The sequence below is a fragment of the Cimex lectularius genome, unplaced genomic scaffold, assembly GCF_000648675.2.
Source record: "Cimex lectularius strain Harlan isolate CLEC.00 unplaced genomic scaffold, Clec_2.1 scaffold231, whole genome shotgun sequence".
In the NCBI taxonomy this organism is placed as follows: Eukaryota; Metazoa; Arthropoda; class Insecta; order Hemiptera; family Cimicidae; genus Cimex; species Cimex lectularius.
Window position 1 is genome coordinate 263441 of NW_019392879.1, and position 20568 is coordinate 284008.

General features: G+C 36.8%; 1 protein-coding gene across 1 annotated transcript in view; it reads right to left on the bottom strand.

Moving 5' to 3' along the window:
* The window catches only part of LOC106673990 (glutamate receptor ionotropic, kainate 2-like), a 282478-nt gene that overhangs the window by 40927 nt on the left and 220983 nt on the right, over positions 1 to 20568 (bottom strand). Inside the window, exons 9-10 of the mRNA XM_024229005.1 lie at positions 12709 to 12912; positions 12401 to 12604 (exon numbers count right to left, since the gene is read on the bottom strand). Of these exons, the coding sequence (XP_024084773.1) occupies positions 12401 to 12604; positions 12709 to 12912 (408 nt within the window). The remainder of the gene's footprint in view (positions 1 to 12400; positions 12605 to 12708; positions 12913 to 20568) is intronic.

A 20568-nucleotide genomic window follows, 5' to 3' on the forward strand; every position in this document is an offset into this window, starting at 1 on the left:
GTGTCAAATTTGCTGAAAACCACATTTTGAAAAATGAAGATTATTGGAGAACAGTTATTTTTTCTGACGAAAAAAATTCAATTTGGACGGTCCGGACGGATACGCATACTACTTTCATGATCTAACTAAAGAAGAACAAATTTTGTCACGGCGCCTAATGGTTGGCGCCAATACACGCCCAATCTTTGATGATTTGGGGGTGTATTGGGTGTAATAAAAAATGGAATCTTTGTTTTCTTCCAAAAAAAGTCAATTCGGAATATTACAAGAAATTACTGGACAAAGAAAAAACTAGTTTCAGCGATTTATGCGAAGGGACTCCAATATTCCAGCAGGACAACGCACCCATACACAATGCAAAAATTGTTAAAGAATGGTTTTCACAGAACAAGAATGAAAAACTTGAATGGCCTGCACTCTTACCAGACTTGAACATTAAAGAAAATGTATGGGGAAAATTATCGAGGATGGTATATCAAGACTGAAAGCAGTACAACTCTGTCGACGAACTTAAAACAGCTGTCACCACTGCCTGGAAATATTTTCTTCAAGATTTTATTCAAAATTTGTACAAAACCGTTTTAGAAAGATTACTGGAAATAGTAAAACTGAGTGGTAATGCTACAAAATATTATAACCTTGTTTTAAATTGATTTTATCTCATGTGTCTATAATTTTGTCGCAGACAAAATCGTTTAATTTTAGTATTTTAATAATTTTTTCTCTTATTTACTGAAAAATTAAAGTTTAATGAAGAAAAATATTTATTTCATGTGTTTTGAATAAATATTTGTAGTACAAACCCATTACATTAAAAAATCATTACAATTAGGGGTGTGTCTCTAATTTTGTCACTCAGTTGTACATAACGATTCATCAACACTTCTTTTGTTAATTCGTAAATGTTTGTTTACAAATCTTAGATTTTTTATTTATTATACTTCACTTGAATTCATGAAGACAAACGTACAAATTGTACATAGTTCAATTAATTAAGGTTGTTAGTTGAGATAAAAAAGTCAGTGTCACGAGCAGAATTTAAACCATACGCCGCTGCTCTACCACTTGAGCTATCATAACCTCGATCCACTCGGACACACTTCAAAAGGTGGAAGTGGATCGAAGTCACGATAACTCAAGTGGTAGAGCAGTTGCGTATCTAGCCGAAGGTCGTGGGTTCGAATCACGCTCGTGACATTGTCTTTTTTATCTCAACTAAAAACCTTAATTAATTGAAAGATATAAATTAGTCAAGCGGACCACGAAAACTAGTGAATTATAATTATTTTTTACGAGGGTTCGCAACAGCAGAAGGTAATATAACAGAAGGAGGTCATATAAACCCTAAGGGTGCCGGTGTTATGTCGTTTTCGAATGAAGGGCTACTGGATTCGAACCCGGGACCTTTCAGTGATGAGCGCCGTGTGAAAGCTAATCCGTTGCGGCCACCAACGACCCCTTATACTATATTATTATCAATGAAAAAGGAAACAAATTATTTAGTACAAAAATAAAAGTGGGAAACCTGAGATAACATGAAATAAATAAAAAATGAACTTATTTGTACTGCACAAAGATCTATTTTATTAACTTACCCTCAGTTTGATGCTTTGATGTTTATTATTATTTTAAAAGTGCATATTTCATATTATCAACTCAATAGTTTTGCAATTAAAACACCAATTTAAACAAAGCTTTATGAATTTATAAGAAGGGAAATCCTCATTGGAATTTCACCAAACAGACAAGATAACGTTTTCCACACCTCTTTCTCATTTTGTAGAGGAAAAGCTGTTTGCTCGGACATAATTCATTGCGTAACGTTGTTACCATTAATTATTCAGAAATCGTGAGATGCGGTATGGTGTGATGTAGGTTACAGAAAAACATTTTCTTTATCGTGCCAACGTTTCGATCTTTATTGAGATCATCTTCGGAGTGCCAGTACTCCCAACACGACACGCAAGAATGGCACGATTGCACAGAAGATAAACACTTTGAGCCCTGTAGATGATCTCAATAAAGGTCGAAACGTAGCACGAAAAAGAAAATGTTTTTCTGAAACCTACATCACACCAGACCGCTTCTCACGATTTCTGAATAATTATCGATTAACGATCTCTAACCACCACACACGTTGTTACCATTATTGAAATAAACTGAGCATTTTTTTATCATTTCTGATCGAGATGAAAAATTAGTGTCACGGGCGGGATTCGAACCCACGATTTCCGGATCCGTACCTGGCGCTGTACCACTTGTTCTGTCTTTGAATACGGCAAGAAGCCAAAACAAGCAGGCCAGGGTGATCTGACAGAACAAACTACTAGTTAAAATAGGTAAACAAAATGATTAAATAAACAATATTTTTTTTAATTTGTAGTACATTACAACTACCTTCAAATAGGTAACAAGTAACAATGAGCAAGGTAATATTTATACAATTAAAAACAAGAGTGGAGAAAATGCCCATTGGTATTACTCAAATGGTAAGAAAATGTATGGTGATTAGTGACCGTTAGTCGATGAATATTCAGAAATCGTGAGCTGCGGTCTGGTGTGATGTAGGTTTCGGAAAAACATTTTCTTTATCGGGCCAACGTTTCGATCTTTATTGAGATCATCTTCAAGGCTCAAAGTGTTTGTTTTATACAATGCAAAAAAATATTTTTTATATTCAATCAAAGTATTTCTACTTACTCAAAGTGTTTTTTTTCTGCCTAACTGTTTGTTTTTCTGAGTAGAAATATTTCGATTGAATATAAAAAATATTTTTTTTCCTGGTATAAAGTCACTTTTTTCCACACCTTACATGTTTTTGTTAAATTTAAACAATGTTTCTATATCCCAGGCCCTGAAGATGATCTCAATAAAGACCGGAACGTTGGCACGATAAAGAAAATGTTTTTCTGAAACCTACATCACACCAGATCGCATCTCACTATTTCTGAATAATCATGTTACTAAAATATCTTCTGTTTAATTGATACTTGTCACATTATCACTTTCACCATCATTACCATCACTTCCTATGAAATCTCGCGGCCATTGTCTTTTTAGTCGGAGAGGAGGGTTCCAGGGGATTCGTTGGATAGTTTCTGATGTGCTGATTTATGGCGGTTGAGATATTTTTGTGAAATTTGCAGTAACGGGAACGGATTTCATCTTGAAGGAAAGCGATGTGTAAGTCTGTAGTTGCGTTCGATACATAAAATAGATCATCTCGTATTTTTCGTACGGGTTAAGAACTGGGCAGTTTGTATGCGGCTGATGTTGGAATGTTTGGCTGAACCCCGCACTTCAGTCCGTGAGTCCACATCGGCTTAACTATGATGTTGTAAAGCTGCCTTCAAGAGAAGTAAATTAGAAAGTTTGTCAAAAAGACTTTCAAGAGATCGTGTCATAACCTCCTGATATTTCAGTCGTGTGTGAGGTTCCACGTCAGGCGATTGTCGATATACAGTCCGAGGTACCGCACCTTGTCCGCAGTTGGAAGGAGGATATTATTTAAGAAAAGAGGGGGGATCTTTGTTGGTCTGGAGTAGAAATGACAAGGTCGGAGTTGCTAAAGACAATTGCTGTGATGTGAGAATGTGGTGATTTCGGGATGTGATGGCATGTCAGCTGTGAACTCTTGGTATAGTGTGGGGGGCCAGAACCCTGAGGAACTCCAGCATGAAAAGAGAAATATGCAGAGAGGGAATGGCCTTCGATGACTTGGAAAAACCGGTCAGTGCGGTAACTGCGCAGTAAGAGATAGTAGGTGGATGGAAAGATGGCCTTGAGCATGAACAGCAAGTCGGGGTGCCAATCTCCTACTGGTCCATCTCAAGGGAGGAGGAAACAATGTCTACCAGGCACTTTTGGACAGTTGAGTAACGTTGCGAAAACCAAATTGATGGACGGGAATTAGGTTTTTAAAATTTTGAATAGTAAGAATTCTTTTCAATAAGAGCTTTTCTAAAATTTGACCAAAGTGGGTAGTACATATATTGGCCTGTATAAAGTAGTACATAGTGTTGGCGTTTTTGGCTTAGGGAACATTTTTTGCCATGCAAAAGTATATAAAAATCGATCAGTTATGTTTACGCTAGTTTTATGCGCCCACCATATTTTTCTATGTCCGGATATCGGCTAGGATTTAGTTTTCATCTGTCAATGTCAATGCATTGAAGTGTATTGCCGGGTTTACACGTAAAATCCACTCTAATAAATTTTTTAGTTAAACTGAAATCAGAATTGAATATTGGGAGTTTTGCCGATAATATAGAGAAACAAAAGTGGCTCTCGAGCCGAGTGGGAAAATCTGGTTTAGGTTTTTCGTTATCGAGGGCTGGGATTTCATCGCGAAAGCTTTTCCGGCGTCCTATCCGCCTCCGCCGCCAAGAGAGAAATAATTTTTCCCCTTTTGATAAATCGGTACCAAGCGCTTTCTCGACTAGTGACGACTATGGGGGAAAATTTTTTGGACCTTCGCCCGGATCGTGGTCCAGATCAAACAATCACACCGTCTTCTTTTGCACATCCAGATCTGTGATTTATTATCGCGTGTAGAAATATTTTGTGAAATACAAACGGCTATTTTATTAAAAATGGACTCAGGAGAGGATTCTTCTGACTCTACATTGTAATGTACAAATTCGTTAAAGTTGTACTAGTTATTACTTTTTAATATATTTTAACAGGTTTTATTACTTAAAAGCCGTTTTCAATGTCCATTAGAAACAAACCAAATTTTTGTTACTGTATATTTTAAATTTTATATCACATTAACTAAAAAATGTACATCCCCATTTTAATATATTTAATTTTACAGCAACTAATGTTTATTTGTTTATTTATGTAATTATTTATTTATTTATTTAGAGAGAAAGAGAGTGCGTGAGAGAGAGAGAGAGAGAGAGAGAGAGAGTGAGAGTGGGAGGGTGAGAGAATGAGAGAGGGAGAAAAAGATAGCGGGTGAAAGAGAGATAGAGATAGTAAGTGAGAAAGATTGATCGATAGATAGAGATAGAGAGAGATAAGGAAAAAGAGAGAGAGAGAATGAGAGAGTGAGGTAAGAATTAGTAGCTAATAAATTACACGACGCAAAATCCTTTAATTTTGCAATAACTACAAGTCATGAGGTTTAGCATAATCCTACAGCCGTGAAAGTGGATCTAATCTCTCTCCGTTTTTTTTTTTCATCATTTCACTTTATACTTTTTTATTTCTTCTATATTTGCTACTACTTTCGTCGGTTTCCAAGAGAAAGAGAGAGAGAGAGAGGGAGAGACAGATATATAGAGAGAGAGTGAGAGTAAGAGATAGATAGAGAGAGAGATAGAGAGAGGGTGGGTGGGTGAGAGAATGAGAAAGAGAAAAAGAAAGCGGGTGAGTGAGAGAGAGATAGTAAGTGAGAAAGAAAGAAAGAAAGATAGATAGATAGAGATAGAGATAGATAGANTGAGAGTGGGTGAGAGTGAGTAGGTATGCCGCCCGATATAAGTTTTGTTCGAGCTCGATAGTAACCTCTGGGTCCTCTTTTGTGATTTCTTGGAGGAAATTGATACAGTTCTGTATATGGTAATCCAATTGTTGTGTATACTAAATTGGTGAGAGATGTTTTATTGGTAACTACAGTTTTGGGGGAATGTATTTATATGTGTGAATGTGCGCAGTACAACAGCGCTGATGGTGGAATATCCCTTAGGCAGAATAGGTATTGTAATAATATGAGAGGAATATCAAGTATTCAATAGCCGTACTTGAGTGAAAGCAATGTGTATGTAAGAGAGACCAAATTTAAGAATGAGTAAGTAGCTTAAAACTACATGCGTTGGGGCCCCCTGAGCCATCCTAACTTTGACGGTGTTAAGGATATGACCAAGGTCTTTCATACCAAAGCACCGAAGTGGTAAAGGTTTGACACACGTACGTATAAAAAAGAACGTACAGCTCCTACATCAACGCAAATTTCCAGGTCAGACATCATTACTGACTAATAATAGATCGCCCTTCATAAATATTTCATAAAGGATAATCCTCAAAATTGAAATAACAATAATAATACAGATTAAATTTACAAGGGTCTGGGGACAAACTTGTCTGGCTTAACGGAGGCAATTAATGATGAACAAGATTATTCAGACGAGTAATGACCCACTGAAACTTTACTGCCAGGCCGGAAGCAATTGCAAACAGTCAAATCAGGCATCAAGTTATGAAGAAATATTGTCCAGATTGAATAATTGAATACCTAGATCAAATTATATAATTGATGACTCTTTGCACTAATTAGGGTTAAAATTACGAAAAATGTGCTTGCTTCAGTGACAAAAAGTACTCAAATGAATGCAATTAGGCCTTTACTTTATCTTGTATACTGTGCTTAGGTATATTTAAAAAACTGCCATTAAAATTACTTCTCGAATTAAACGCTACCACCATATATCGCACACCCATAACAAAAGTGACACAAGTAAAAAAAAAAGAAACTTTTACAGCAGGGTAAGTTGAAACTTTTCTTTTTTACGTATGCATTAATTACACGCAATTAGGGGTTCAAAGAGCCTTGAAAAGCTAGCAGACAACTATATAAGAACGACAGCATTGGTAAATTAGCCTCCCCATTACTGTCAGCATGCATACAGAGCACGAAGATCAACAGAAACTGCACTGTACCAACTAACCAGTGACCTAAAGGAAACACTGGAAACAAAGGAAATAGCAATCTGCGCATTCCTCGATATTGAGGGAGCTTTCGATAATGCATCTCATGCAACAATGGAAGCCTCCTTGGGAAAAAACACGTAGACCAAACCACATCTAGATGGATTGGAGAACTGCTAAGAACCAGAATAGCTGAAACAAATGTAGGAATAAACACTATAGAAGTTAGAACAACAAAAGGATGTCCTCAAGGAGGGATATTATCACCTGTTCTATGGAGCCTAACAGCTGATGAACTGCTCGAAACCCTGGACCGCTCAGGAATAAAATATCTTGGATATGCATATGACATAGTTCTGACAGCCAGGGACAAAATTGGGGGAAACCCTCTATGATATAATCCAAGAGGGACTGAAAATCACAGAAGAATGGTGTAAAAGCGCAGGCTTAGGGATTAATCCAAACAAAACAACTATAGTCATTTTTACACGGAAAAGGAAGCTAGATCACATGAAAGAAATCAAACTCAACAACACTGTGATAGAAATAAAAAATGAAGTCAAATATCTGGGCATCACACTAGATAAAACACTAACATTTAAGAAACACACCAGCTCCATTATCACAAAGGCGACATGAGCTTTGATGGTATGGAGAAGAATAGCAGGAAGAAACTGGGGATGCAAGCCAGAAACCCTGTTATGGATGTACACCATAATAGTAAGACCTTTACTTACATACGGAGCTATAGCCTGGGCTGATAAAGCAGAACAAATAACCAAAAGAAAAGAACTCACAAAAATACAGAGACTCGCATGCATCTGCATAACGGGAGCTATGGGAACATGTCCTACAATTAGTATGGAAAAGATATTAGGACTAATCCCCCTACATCACATGATAGAACGGACAGCACAGAAAACCATAATCAACTTTATCAAAGAGAAACATCCAATAGGAATAAAACTGAAATGGAGAGACAGAAACAAACTGTGGAAAGACCATCCATCACTCATGGTTCCAAGAGACGACATGAACAGGATGTTTGAATTTAACCAAAAATTCCGAATACATTTGGACACCAAAAAGGAATGGGAAGGAACGGGAAATAACCCCTTTAAAAATGGCACCATCCTTTGGTACACAGATGGATCTAGAACACAAGAAGGTACGGGGACAGGAGTTTTTGGACCCGGAACCAAATACTCAGAACTCATGGGAAAACACACCACTATCTTCCAAGCTGAGATTCACGCAATTGAAAAATGTATCCAATTCAATCTAAGTAAAGGATACAAAAACAAGAATATAGCTATCATGTTAGATAGTCAAGCAGCCATCAAAATACTAAGCTCACGTATCATTAGTTCAAGGATGGTGTTGAACTGCAAAAACAAATTAAACACACTAGGTATGCAGTATAAAGTCAGCCTCTGCTGGGTCCCAGGACACATGGGAGTAGAAGGCAATGAGAAAGCGGACACCCTTGCAAGGAAAGGGGCTGCCACACCGCTGACAGGACCCGAACCCTTCTGTGGCATAGGAATCCACACTCGTAACGAATATCTCAGACAGAAGGACAAAAAGAAAATGAAGGAACAATGGAATTCATTCATTGGACATAGACAATCCAAGAATCTTCTAACCAATTTTGGCAAGAAAGAAATTACAGAATATGTCATAGGAAGCAGGAACAGACTGCGAATCCTAACAGGACTCCTAACAGGACACTGTAGATTAAATGGACACCTAAAGAAAATTGGAACAATCCAAGATGGCACATGTAGATTCTGCAAGGAGGCAGAAGAGACACCAACACATTTACTAACAAACTGCGGAGCTACATTAGCCCGCAGGAGGAAATGTTTTGGGATGTACAATGTGACCATAGAAGAGCATCAACCATTAAAACCGGGCCTATTAATCAAGTTTCTTGATGAAATAGGACTCACCGATGTGCGTTAGGCAGAGAACGGGGGATACAATAGCTCTCAAAGGGCGCAGTATACCATACCCTGAAAAAATTACATCTACATCTACTCGCAATTACGGTTATTGGCAACAAAAATCTGCCATGATTCATCACAATTGTCTTTCGCATGTCCAAGTCTAACGCGATAACACAAAATTTTAAAATCCAGCTGTACTACCTCTAAAAAACAACCCTCTTGGGTTGTGATACTTTTCTTGCAAATATTGGCTCTCAGTAATTGATGTTAATTTATTTGCCCTTACGATAACGATGGTCAATAGGCAATAGGCAACATACAAACCTAACAAACTAGCTATCCATGTAGTAAGATTTACTAAGATTATTTTTGACACAAACTCATGTGCTTTCTTTCTAGAGTCAGGGCTAATTAATTATTTAACTAAAAGTTTTATTGATTATTAAACAACGTGTAATTAAAACACCGTTGAAAGTATAAAATAATGTAAAATTTAAAAAGACAACATTGTACCTAAAGGAAGTAATCCAGTAGTGTTTTTAATTATTCTTTAGATTTTGGGGTCCGATTGACCAAACAGTCTTTTTCAATCAATTAATCTTTTTGGGAGGTATTGGTTGAGATAAAAAAGTCAGTGTCAGGAATAGGATTCGAACGCACGACCTTTGGCGAAATACGCCGCTTCTTCCCATCATCCCATCATCCCAAGGCACTCGCACACCGATATTCGAAAAACTTACTAAAATTTACAATTTACACTTGGAATTATGAGTATGATTTTAGCATTTTTTTTATTTTTTTATTTTTTTGTAAGTCTTCAAACAGTTCAGTTTTTTCCATGTAACGTCTTGGTTGTGATAAAAAAGTCAGTGTCACGAGCGGGATTCGAACCCTAGATACGCCGCTCCTCGACCACTTGAGCTATCGTGACTTCGATCCACTCGGACACCAACTCCCCATCTCAACCCCACCTTTTGAATTTTCCCTCCTTTTTGCCATTTTATCTCAACTAAAAACCTTAATTGATTGAAAGATTGGTCAAGCCACCAAGCGGACCACGAAACCGAGGGAATTTAATAAGTCAAAATGAAGTATACCTTCACTAAAGGTATCGGAGTGGATCGAGGTCACGATAGTTCAAGTGGTAGAGCAGTATATCTTCACTAAATCTCTCCGTGGCCATTTCATTTGTCGCCGGGTATTAAATAGATTACACGACATTTGAAAAGTGGCAATAAGGAGGGAAAATTCAAAAGGTGGGGTTGAGATGGGAAGTTAGTGTCCGAGTGGGTCGAAATCACGAGAGCTCACTTGGTAGAGTAGAGGCGTATCAAGCCGAAGGTCGTTGGTTCGAATCCCGCTCGTGACACTGACATTTTTATCTCAACTAAAAACCTAATTAATTGAAGGGTAAAAAAATAAATTTCTTCCATCTTCCAACAATGCCGTTTCTAGCCCAATCTATATTAGTAGTAAAACCTTCACCATTTTGAAACTTAAAAATGGTACAACTAAAAAAAAAATCTAACTGAGCTCGTTCCCTTCACCTACTTCCTCACATCCCTACACGTTGCTCTGACGACTATCCTGTTATGGCCGAAGTCCCGCAGGGTTGTATCCTGGGTTCGATTCTTTATTCAACGTATACTTCTATCCTGTCCTAGTGCTACTCACTCGTTTGCTGATGGTTCTGCTATCCAATCCTCCAATAAAGATTCTATCCTCTCACAACGCCACCTTTTGAATTTCCCCTCCTTTTTGCCATTTTTCAATTTCATTCATCAATTCATTTCAAAATTCAAAAGGTGGGGTTGCGATGGGAATTTAATGTCCGAGTGGATCGAAGTCACGATAGCTGAAGTGGTTAGAGCAGCGGCGTATTTAGCTAAAGGTCGTGGGTTCAAATCCCGCTCCCGTCACTAACTTTTTTATCACAACCAAACCTTACATGGAATTAACCGAACTGTTTGAAGACTTACAAAACAAAAAAAAGCTAAAATCATACTCATAATTCCAAATGTAAATTGTAAATTTTAGTAAATGTTTCGAATTATCGCCATTGAATTATGGGATTGTCTTCCTTTCTAACCCTTTCTTTCCCCTAAAGATTTCTATCCCCTTACTCCCTGGGTTATTGTACCTACACCTCAGTCAACGGGTGTAAACAGTACAGGGATGCTAGGAAAGTTCCGGGTTGGTCATCAGTCTCACCGTAATGATAAAATAAACCTTAATGATTTGAAAATGGCAAAAAGAGAGAAGGTTTTAGGTTGAGATGGAGAGTTCTTGTCCGAGAGGATCGAAGTCACCAGAGCTCAAATGGTTGAGCAGTGGCGTATTTAGCCAAAGGTCGTACGTTGTGACACTGACTTTTTTAGCACAACCAAGACCTTTCATGGAAAGAATAATTAATTAAAAGATGTAACTTGGTCAAATGAGCACTAAAACGAAAGTGACTTACTGATAAAACTGAACCACGGGAGGAGGCGAGTCTAAGTAGTCTCCAGTTGAGGTGTAATCCCAGGACTAGTGGTGGTCGTTGTTTGAGAACAAATTGTAATAGTTGTGATACCAGCCGACGACACCGGATAGTGCCTTTTTCTGTTTCTCCGGGGATGTTGAAAGCCACAAAACTGCCTGTATAAAGGCTCATGTATGTATGTGCTCTTTCTAGTGCAGATCTGAACTGTCTTGCATTGCACCACCTCGCTTGCCAGGGGATTTTGGAAGCCAACTGCCTTTATAAAGGAACATGTGGGTGTGTGCTGTTTCTGAGTTCTTAACTGGCTTCCATTGCACCACTTGCTTGCCAGGGGATGTTGGAATTCCATCCATATAAAATATTTGTGGTACTAACTTCAGATAAAGATCCTCAGTCTGTGTCGACTCAGCTGAGTAAAGATGGTAGGGGCATTATTGCAAAAGATCAATTATTTCACGTCTAGACTTCGTTTTATAGAAGGTTAAGACACGGACATTATAAAATCACTGATGATAGTAGTGACCAGTTTATTGCATCAACAGAAAAGCGGATAAATATGAAGCATCTAAAAATTAACCAATTCGATGAGGTTTGTCTGGTCTTTAAATCTTCTGGGGCTTAGCAATTTGCAAAAAGGATACATAAAAAATTGAGACTATTGAGTCTAAATCCTGATCAATGAACATGGAAGAGATTCATGGATGTGCTGATAAACTTACATGCTGGTAAATTTCTTAACTGGACTGTCATCTACGATGAGCATGTGTAACGATATATTTTGTCTTATTTTAAAATAATTTGGTGCAATGTCATGACCAGTCTGTCATGAGAACATTAAAGAAAATTAGCATATCATAAAGAACCGAACATGATTCGTCTTAGAACCCACGCTCTTCATCTTCACATATCATTTTATGGTTTAATTATTTATTATGATGTATTTTTGTGTGGGGGAGTAGTACTTTGTATAAAATACTTAAAGCAGTAAAATGAGGAGCGGGTACTCACATAGCATCATGCTGAAAGTCATGCATCTTCCCCATGCAGAGATTTTTCCCTCGCCTTACCTTGTCCATGAGCTGTCTCACCATGCCGTTCCACTCTCCCGTATCGGGATCGTAGACGCCGTACTTGCCGTCCGGGACCAGCTCGATGCTGTACTGGAAACCCGCCATTTCCGAGACGAGGTGGAGCAGGTCGATGCAAAAGCCGACGAACCGCCCGTTCCCGGGTGCGGTCGCGTTTTTGCCCTCCTGGATCATGACGTAGGGCGTCTCCTGCGAACAGATCATCGTGTAATCATGGATTCTCGACTCACGTGTTTCATGAGGTGGCCGACGATCCCGTTCCACTCTTTCGTAATCGGGTGGATCGCGCCGTATTTTCGATCTGGGACGAGCTCGATTATGTAATCGAAGCCCACCTCCTTGGCAATTATCTTAAGGACGTCGATGCAAAAACCGTAGAACCTTTCGTTGCCAGTCCTGTTCCTTCCTTTATGCATCATCACAAAAGGCCATTCCTAATAAAGCACTAATCAAAGCTCAAATTTCTTTTCTTAGACCAATCTTATTTAAAAACAAGTTAAAACATCAAAAAACATATTTTATGATACTATTTTTGTACCAGTATTGTAATAACGACGAGGGTAACGTTCATGGAAGCGGTGTCGAAAAAAGCTGCCGAGTCTGAAATGTTGAGACCCATGTTGGGACTCCATTCACCAACTTTGACGACAGAATGTTGCTTCAACTTGACTAAATCGAGTTTGAACTGGATCCTTCTGCCCTCTTTGAATTCTATAGGACCGCTTAAACCTTTTACGTCCACCTGAAACATAAAAGAAACAAACAACTCTGTCATGTATTTGTCCGATATTGACCCCAGTGGTTACCCCCTTCGAAGAAAAAAAAAACAATAAAAAATTACTTGAATTTTCAATAAATACGAAACATTTTCAATTAGTTACAGCAATAAAACTCGAGGTAATAATAAAAACATTGATTTATTATTTACTAAAATCTATAATTCTTTCTATGTAAGGTCTTCGATGAGATAAAAAAGTCAGTGACCGGAGCGGGATTCGAACCCACGACCTTCGGCTAGATACGCCGCTGCTCTACCACTTGAGCTATCGTGAGGTCGATCCTCTCGGACCAACCTTTCATCTCAACCTACAACCTTCGAATTTTCCCTCGTTTTTGCCATTTTCACATGCCTTGAAATCAGGATTGGATTCTCAGCGACTTATGAAGTGGCTACGGGGAGCTGTACAGTGAAGTGGTAGTTCTTTTACTTATAAAATATAAATCCATTTACGTTTTAGTGGCCAATTGATCAAGTTACTTCTTTGAACTGATGATTTTTTCTGTGTGAGGTCTTGGTTGAGATAAAAAAGTTAGTGTCAAGAGTGGGATCCGAACCCACGACCTTCGGCTAAATACGCGGCTGCTCTACCACTCGAGCTATCGTGACCTCGATCCACTCGGACACTAACTTTCCATCTCAACTCCACCCTTGAATTTTCCCTCCTTTTTGCCATTTTTGAAATGTCGTGAAATCTATTTGATTCTCGGCGACAAATAAAATGGCCGCAGAGAGCTTTCGTGAAGATTTACTTCATTTCAACTAATTAAATTCACTAGTTTTCGTGGTCCGCTTGATCAATTAATATCTATAAATTAATTAAGGTTTTTAGTTGAGATAAAAAGTCAGTGCACGAGCGGGATTCGAACCCTCGATCTTCGGCTAGATACGCCGCTGCTCTCGCACTCGAGCTATCATGACTTCGATCCTCTCGGACACCAACTCTCCCTCTCTACGTACAACCGTTCGAATATTCTCATTTTTGCCATTTCATCTCTAAACTATGTTCAACTATTCATTTTTTTATTTTTTAACATTTATTTATTAACACGCCAAAGGCCTCATTTACAAGTAGGAAAATATGTAGAAGACTGATAAAAATTAGGTTTTCAAAACAAATTTCCCTATTCGTTTGTTAAAGGACAAACTGATGTCTAGAAAGAAATTTCGTAGGCATTGGCTTTCAAAGTCACAAAATGCGTGATCGTTTGACACTATTAAAAAAAAAATTGCATCACTTTCCTAGTCCCAAATTGGGTTTCTGGAAATTTTTGTGGAGTGACGATTTAGTTGGGAAATTGCCGCATTTGACCAAACCTTTTGACCGAGTTTGTCATGTCATACCGATCAATAAGTGACAGATGATTAGTGTAAGTGGTCATGAACTCAAATAGATTGACTTTACCTAACAGGAAGTCTACAGTCGATATTGAATTCGTGGTTGGTTACTTTTTGATAAAATTAGGATATATAAATAGAATTTTATAATGAATCAGGATTCGGCAGAAATAATAATTATTTTTTAATTAAGATTTTAACGTGTGGTGTTTAGTGACAGTTAGTTAATGATTATTTGGAGGTCGTGAGATGCGGTTTGGCGTGACGTAGATGTAGAAAAACATTTTCGTTATCGTGCCAACGTTTCGAGCTTTATTGAGATCATCTTCAGGGCTCAAAGTGTTACACAGAAAATAAACTCTTTGAGCCTGAAGATGATCTCAATAAAGATCGAAACGTTGGCACGATAAAGAAAATGTTTTCCTAAAAACTACGTCACACCAGACCGCATTTCACTGCCTCCAAATAATAATTATGATTTTAACTCTGAATTATGCGCACATCGCTCGTAGATTTATGGGAAGAAAATCTTGATTTAGAAAATTATAACTGCAGAGTAGGACACCATGTACTTCATGCTGTCTTAACGGTTTGAATTGGTATAATTTAATATCGTTAATAGATGTGTTGATCTATAATAACACTAAAAAGAACTACAATAATCTATAATTGATACTTCGTCCAATATGCATATAGAAACTAGTAAAGAAGAAGGATCCACCATTGCTCTCTCTCACACTCTCTCTCTCTTTAGGATGTAAGAGTGGTCCGCGAGACCAAATCTTGAGAGATATCTATATATCTATATCTAGATAATCTGGTTTTTGTATGAAAAAATTGCCAACTGTGGCAATGCATAATTTCTGTCACAGATCTGCACTAGGTCACATTTTTTAGGAAAATGTACGCTGAAAAAGTTTTTTTTTTAATGATTTCCTAGCTTCCGTCATTCCCCAGTAAATTCAAAAATTCGGAACACGTTGATTTTTGCACTTTTTTACGAAAAGATCAAATTGAGCTGGGAGCCAGGAAATCGTCCTGGTGGGGCGCTCTATAACAGCAAGATAGGAAGTTTTAATAAGATTTCAATTGGTCACCTTCCCAATTTGCCTGATTTCTTAACCGTTTTCGAGATATTCAGGATTTTTGGAAAAAAATCATTTTTACGTGTTCATGGAAAAAACCAATCACACATACTCTCCCTCTCCCCATTGTACCATATATAAACCTTTGTTTTAGTACTTTATTCGAAGCCAAACTGCCACAGAACTCCTGTGAAATGGGAAGGAAAAACTGTATTTCTGTAATTAGGTGAACAAGGGATTATCATCAGAAGAAGCATTCCGCATCCCAGAAGGAGAAAGTAAGAAAAAGTGAGAATTGTTGCTTCCCTGGTCACTTTTCTGAAAAAAATCCCCGGAACAAAATTTGTAGTGTAAAATTTGCGAAAACATGAAGGTTCAAGATTATGCAGTCTTGAAAATCATGAGAGAGGGAGGGAGAGAGATGGGAGTGAGAGAGAGAGAGAGAGAAAGAGAGAGAAAGAGAGAGAAAGAGAGAGAAAGAGAGAGAAAGAGAGACAGAAAACCTGAGAAAGAGAGAAAGAAAAAGGGAGAGAGAAAGAAAGAAAGACAGAAAAACTGAGAAAGATGAAGAGTAAAAGAGAAAGAGAGAGAAAGAGAAAGAGAGAGAGTGAGAGAGAGAAAGAGAGAGAACAACTGAGAAAGAGAAAGGGAGAGAGTGAGGGATAGGAAGAGAAAGAGAGAGAAAAACTGAGAAAGAGAAAGGGAGAGAGAAAATATGGAGAAAAATTGGGAGAGAAAGAGAGAAAGAGAGGGAGAAAGAGAAAGAGAAAGAGAGTGAGAGAGAGAGAGAGAGATCTTTTTTTCCATGAGCACGTAAAAAACACGTTTTTGACCAAAAATCCTGAATAACTCAAAAACTGTTAAGAAATCGGGCAAAGTGGAACGTTGCTAAAGGGCTTTACTTCAAGAAGATTTTCTAGTTCCGAGTTCAATTTGAAGTTTTCGTAAAAAAGTTCAAAAATTTAACCGTGCAAAGTGCAAGGTGACCAATTGAAAGTTTATTAAAATTTGCTATCGATTGCTAAAGGGCTTCACTTCAAAACGATTTCCTTGCTCCACAAGTCAATTTGAAGCTCTCGTTAAAAGTGCAAAAATTAAAACGTTCCAGAATTTTTGAATTTACTGATAATGACCGAAGTTAGAAAAACATTTTTTAAAAAAACTTGTTCAGCGTAAAATTTCCTAAAAAAAATGAAACCTAATGCAGCAGGTATGTGACTTAAATGGCTGAGAAAATATGCATTTCCAACGTTGGCCATTTTTCATGCAAAAACCAGGTGGTCGATTTTTTTTATAGATTGTATNTATATATATTGTTTAAGTACATAGTAAATTAGCAACCGAAGTGACTAAAGTAGGTGGGTAAGTTGTTAACTTTGAACTTGACTAGTCTTTTCCCTCTTGAGACGCTTCAATAATATTATTCTTTTTGGGAACTGACTTGGCGAAAGGGAGAAAGAGAGAGAGAGAGAGAGAGAGAGAGAGAGAGAGAGAGAGAGAGAGATCGGTAGATAGACTGATAGATGGATAGAAGATAAATAAATAAATAGATAGATTAGAATGGTCAGCAAAAATAATTAGGTAGATAGGGAATATCGACCGGTTTTTACTTCACTAATATTTCGATTTTTTTTAATGAAAATAAAATTAAAAGACTGACAAAAAACTGTATAAAATTGAAATATTAAGAGGACTTTTTTAACTACCTTTTAATTAATTAAGGTTTTTAGTTGAGATAAAAAAGTCAGTGTCACGAGCGGGATTCGAACCCACGAACTTCGGCTCAATACGCAGCTGGTCTACCACTTGAGGTATCGTGACTTCGACCCACTAGGACACTTCACACATCTTATTTGGCTATGGTTTTTTAAACTCAAAACAGATAGATGTACCATAAAAATGAGATAATCCTTATTACAATATTTAATTTTGGTATACAATAAAATGACATTCAATCTACAGACGGATAGTCGTATTCCCCGAGGTTGCTCCGGACGGGTTCAAAATTGCAACTAAAATGGCAGATCACACAGCTTTTGTCTTGACGGATCGCTTTAATTAACCCATAATCCGACTGCGCGTCTGAGCGGGTAAATGGCTCGTTTAATCCTCCGATTAATACCTGCCAACTTCTTGCTATCATCACTCCTCAGGTCGGGTCCGAATTGTGTGTCCCAGGTGAACGATGACGTTATTATTTATTTACATTTCTATTATGTTATGTCAGTAGTATGTTCAGAGGATTTTCACCCAGGGGATTTCATTTCCTTTAAATGATACATGGTGTAATCAAAATGTGAAAATATTGAAAGTGTGGAACGTGGTCTTGGATTTCTCTTAAATTCCAGACTTTATGAAGTCGATGTCTTCGTTAAATATCGAAAAATATGTTTAGTGTGGGACCTCCTAATTTGAAGCTTCTCCCGTTCGTTCGATTGAAGAGACAGTAAACAATTTTGGGAATTTTTCCTGAAGGTTGGCCAATCGTCCCACGCTCCCGAGCCTCACGATCGCTCCGAGATATATATTTCGTTCTGTTTATTTAATTTCCGGCCTTTGCCGAGCAGATGGGATTTGCCTTTACACTCTATTCATACTGGCCGTTTTTCATTTAGGCCCTCTTTTCAGACACGCTAAACCGTCGAATTGCCAATGCTTCATATAAAGGCCGCCTTTCTCTCCTTTTCGTCACCCGCCAATAAAATTATTTTCAACTTCGCACACACGCCCGGAAATATCCAAGCCTGCCAATTTTAGACGAAAATGAATTCGACGTTTTAGACGAAATACACGAGGGACATGCGTTTACATTAGGATTTTCATGTTCATACCTGATTCGCCACTCGTGCGATAAATTTCGTCGTGTGCCTCAAAATATTTAGTTTGGTTGGTATATCGCCACTTTTTTGTGATTTGTTTGATTTTGGTATTGAGTTTTGTTTGTGTTCTTTTATTGGGTTAAAGTTTTTACAACTTCGGTGTGGTTGTTTTCGTTTTCTTTTGTCTGTAGATATTTTGCCCAATTTTTAAGTTACGGTTGTTTGCTATGGTTATTGCCTCTTTTTTGTGATTTGTTTGATTTTGGTATTGAGTTTTGTTTGTGTTCTTTTATTGGGTTAAAGTTTTTACAACTTCAGTGTGGTTGTTTTCGTTTTCTTTTGTCTGTAGATATTTTGCCCAATTTTATGGTTATTGCCTCTTTTGTGTGATTGGTTTGATTTTGGTATTGAGATTTTTTTTCTTTTTTTTCTTAGGGTAAATTTGATTTTTCCAACGCATGTGTGGTTTTTTTTGCGTTTGGCTGTAGATATTTTGCCCTATTTTTCAGTTATCGTTGCTTACCATGGTTATTGCTTCTTTTTTAGTGATTTGTTTGATTTTGCTATTGAGTTTTCTTTGTGTTCTTTTATTAGGTTAAAGTTGGTGTTTTACAACTTCTGTGTGGTTGTTTTCGTTTTCTTTTGTCTGTAGAATTTTTGTCCATTTTTTCTGCTATGGTCATTGTCTCTTTTTGGTTTGATTTTGAAATAACGATTTTTTAGGTAAAAGTTTGTTTTTACATCTGAGTGATGGTTATTTTTTCTCTTGTCTGTAGATATTTTGCCTAATTTTTCAGTTATGGTTGTTTGCTATGGTTATTGCCTCTTTTGTGTGATTGGTTTGATTTTGGTATTGAGATTTTTTTCTTTTTTTTAGTAGGTTAAATTTGGTTTTTCCAACGCCTGTGTGGGTTTATTTTTTCGTTTGGCTGTAGATATTTTGCCCAATTTTTCAGTTATGGTTTTTGCTATGTTTGTTGTCCCATTTTTATGTTTTATTTGATTTTGATATTGAATTTTGTTTGGGTTTTTTATTAGGTTAAAGTTGGTGTTTTACAACTTCTGTGTGGTTGTGTTCGTTTTCTTTTGTCTGTAGATTTTTGTCCAATTTTTCAGTTATGGTTGTTTGCTATGGTTAATGCCTCTTATTTTGTGATTTGTTTGATTTTGGTACTGAGTTTTGCTTGTGTTCTTTTATTAGACTAAAGTTGGTTTTTACAACTTCTGTGTGGTTGTTTTCGTTTTCTTTTGTCTGTAGATTTTTTGACCGAGGTCATTGTCCCATTTTTGTGTTTTGTTTGATTTTGAAATTAAGACTTTTTAGGTAAAAGTTAGTTTTTACAACATCTGTGTGATTGCTATTTTTTTCTTTTGTCTATAGATATTTTGCCTAATTTTTCAGTTATGGTTGTTTGCTATTTTTATTGTCCCATTTTTGTGTTTTGTTTGATTTTGTTATTTAATTTTTTATTACTAGGTTAAGGTTTTTTTTTACAACTTCTGTGTTTTTTTGTCTGTATATATTTGGTCAAATAAGTATGTATGTCTATGAACAACTACTGTGTTTATTGCCTCTTTTTCGGGTTTGTTTGATTATGGAATTGAGTTTTTTTTGGGTTTTTTTGATCAGGTTAAAGTTTGTTTTTACAACTTTACACTAACTACAATTATGGTTATTTGCTCGGAAAATATTCTGTCAAATTTTTCTGCTAAAGTTTGTTTGCTAAGGTTATTGCCCATTTTTGTGTTTTGTTTGATTTTGGTATTGACTTTTTTTCTTACTAGGTTAATGTTTGTTTTTACAATTTCCGTCTGTTTTTTTTTTGTCTGTAGATATTTTCCGATTTTTGTGTTTTGTTTGATTTTGGTATTGAGATGTGAAACCTCCGCTTAACTTTCTGAGAGACTTTGTTTTTACAACTTCTGTGTGTTTTTTGTCTGCAGATATTTTGCCCAATTTTTCAGTCATGGTTTTTTTGCTATGTTTATTGTTTCATTTTTGTGTTTTGCTTGATTTTTTTTTATTATCAGGCGATGTTTATTGTCCCATTTTGTGTGTTTTGTTTGATTTTTGTCTTTAGTTTTCTTTAGTTTTTTTTATTACTAGGTTAAAGTTGTTTTTACAACGTCTGTTTTTTTTGTCCGTATATATTTTATCAAAATTTTCTGTATAGTTGTTCACTGTGTTTATTGTCTCTTTTTTTGGTTTGTTTGATTATGGATTTAGGTTGGTTTTTTTGGAATTTTTAGATTAGATTAACGTTTGTTTTTACAACTTCGGTTCGGTTTTTTTGTCAGTTTTTTCCGCTAAAGATGTTTGCTATGTTTATTGTCTCATTTTTTATGTTTTTTGTTTCATTTTTCTTTCTTTCTGTGGT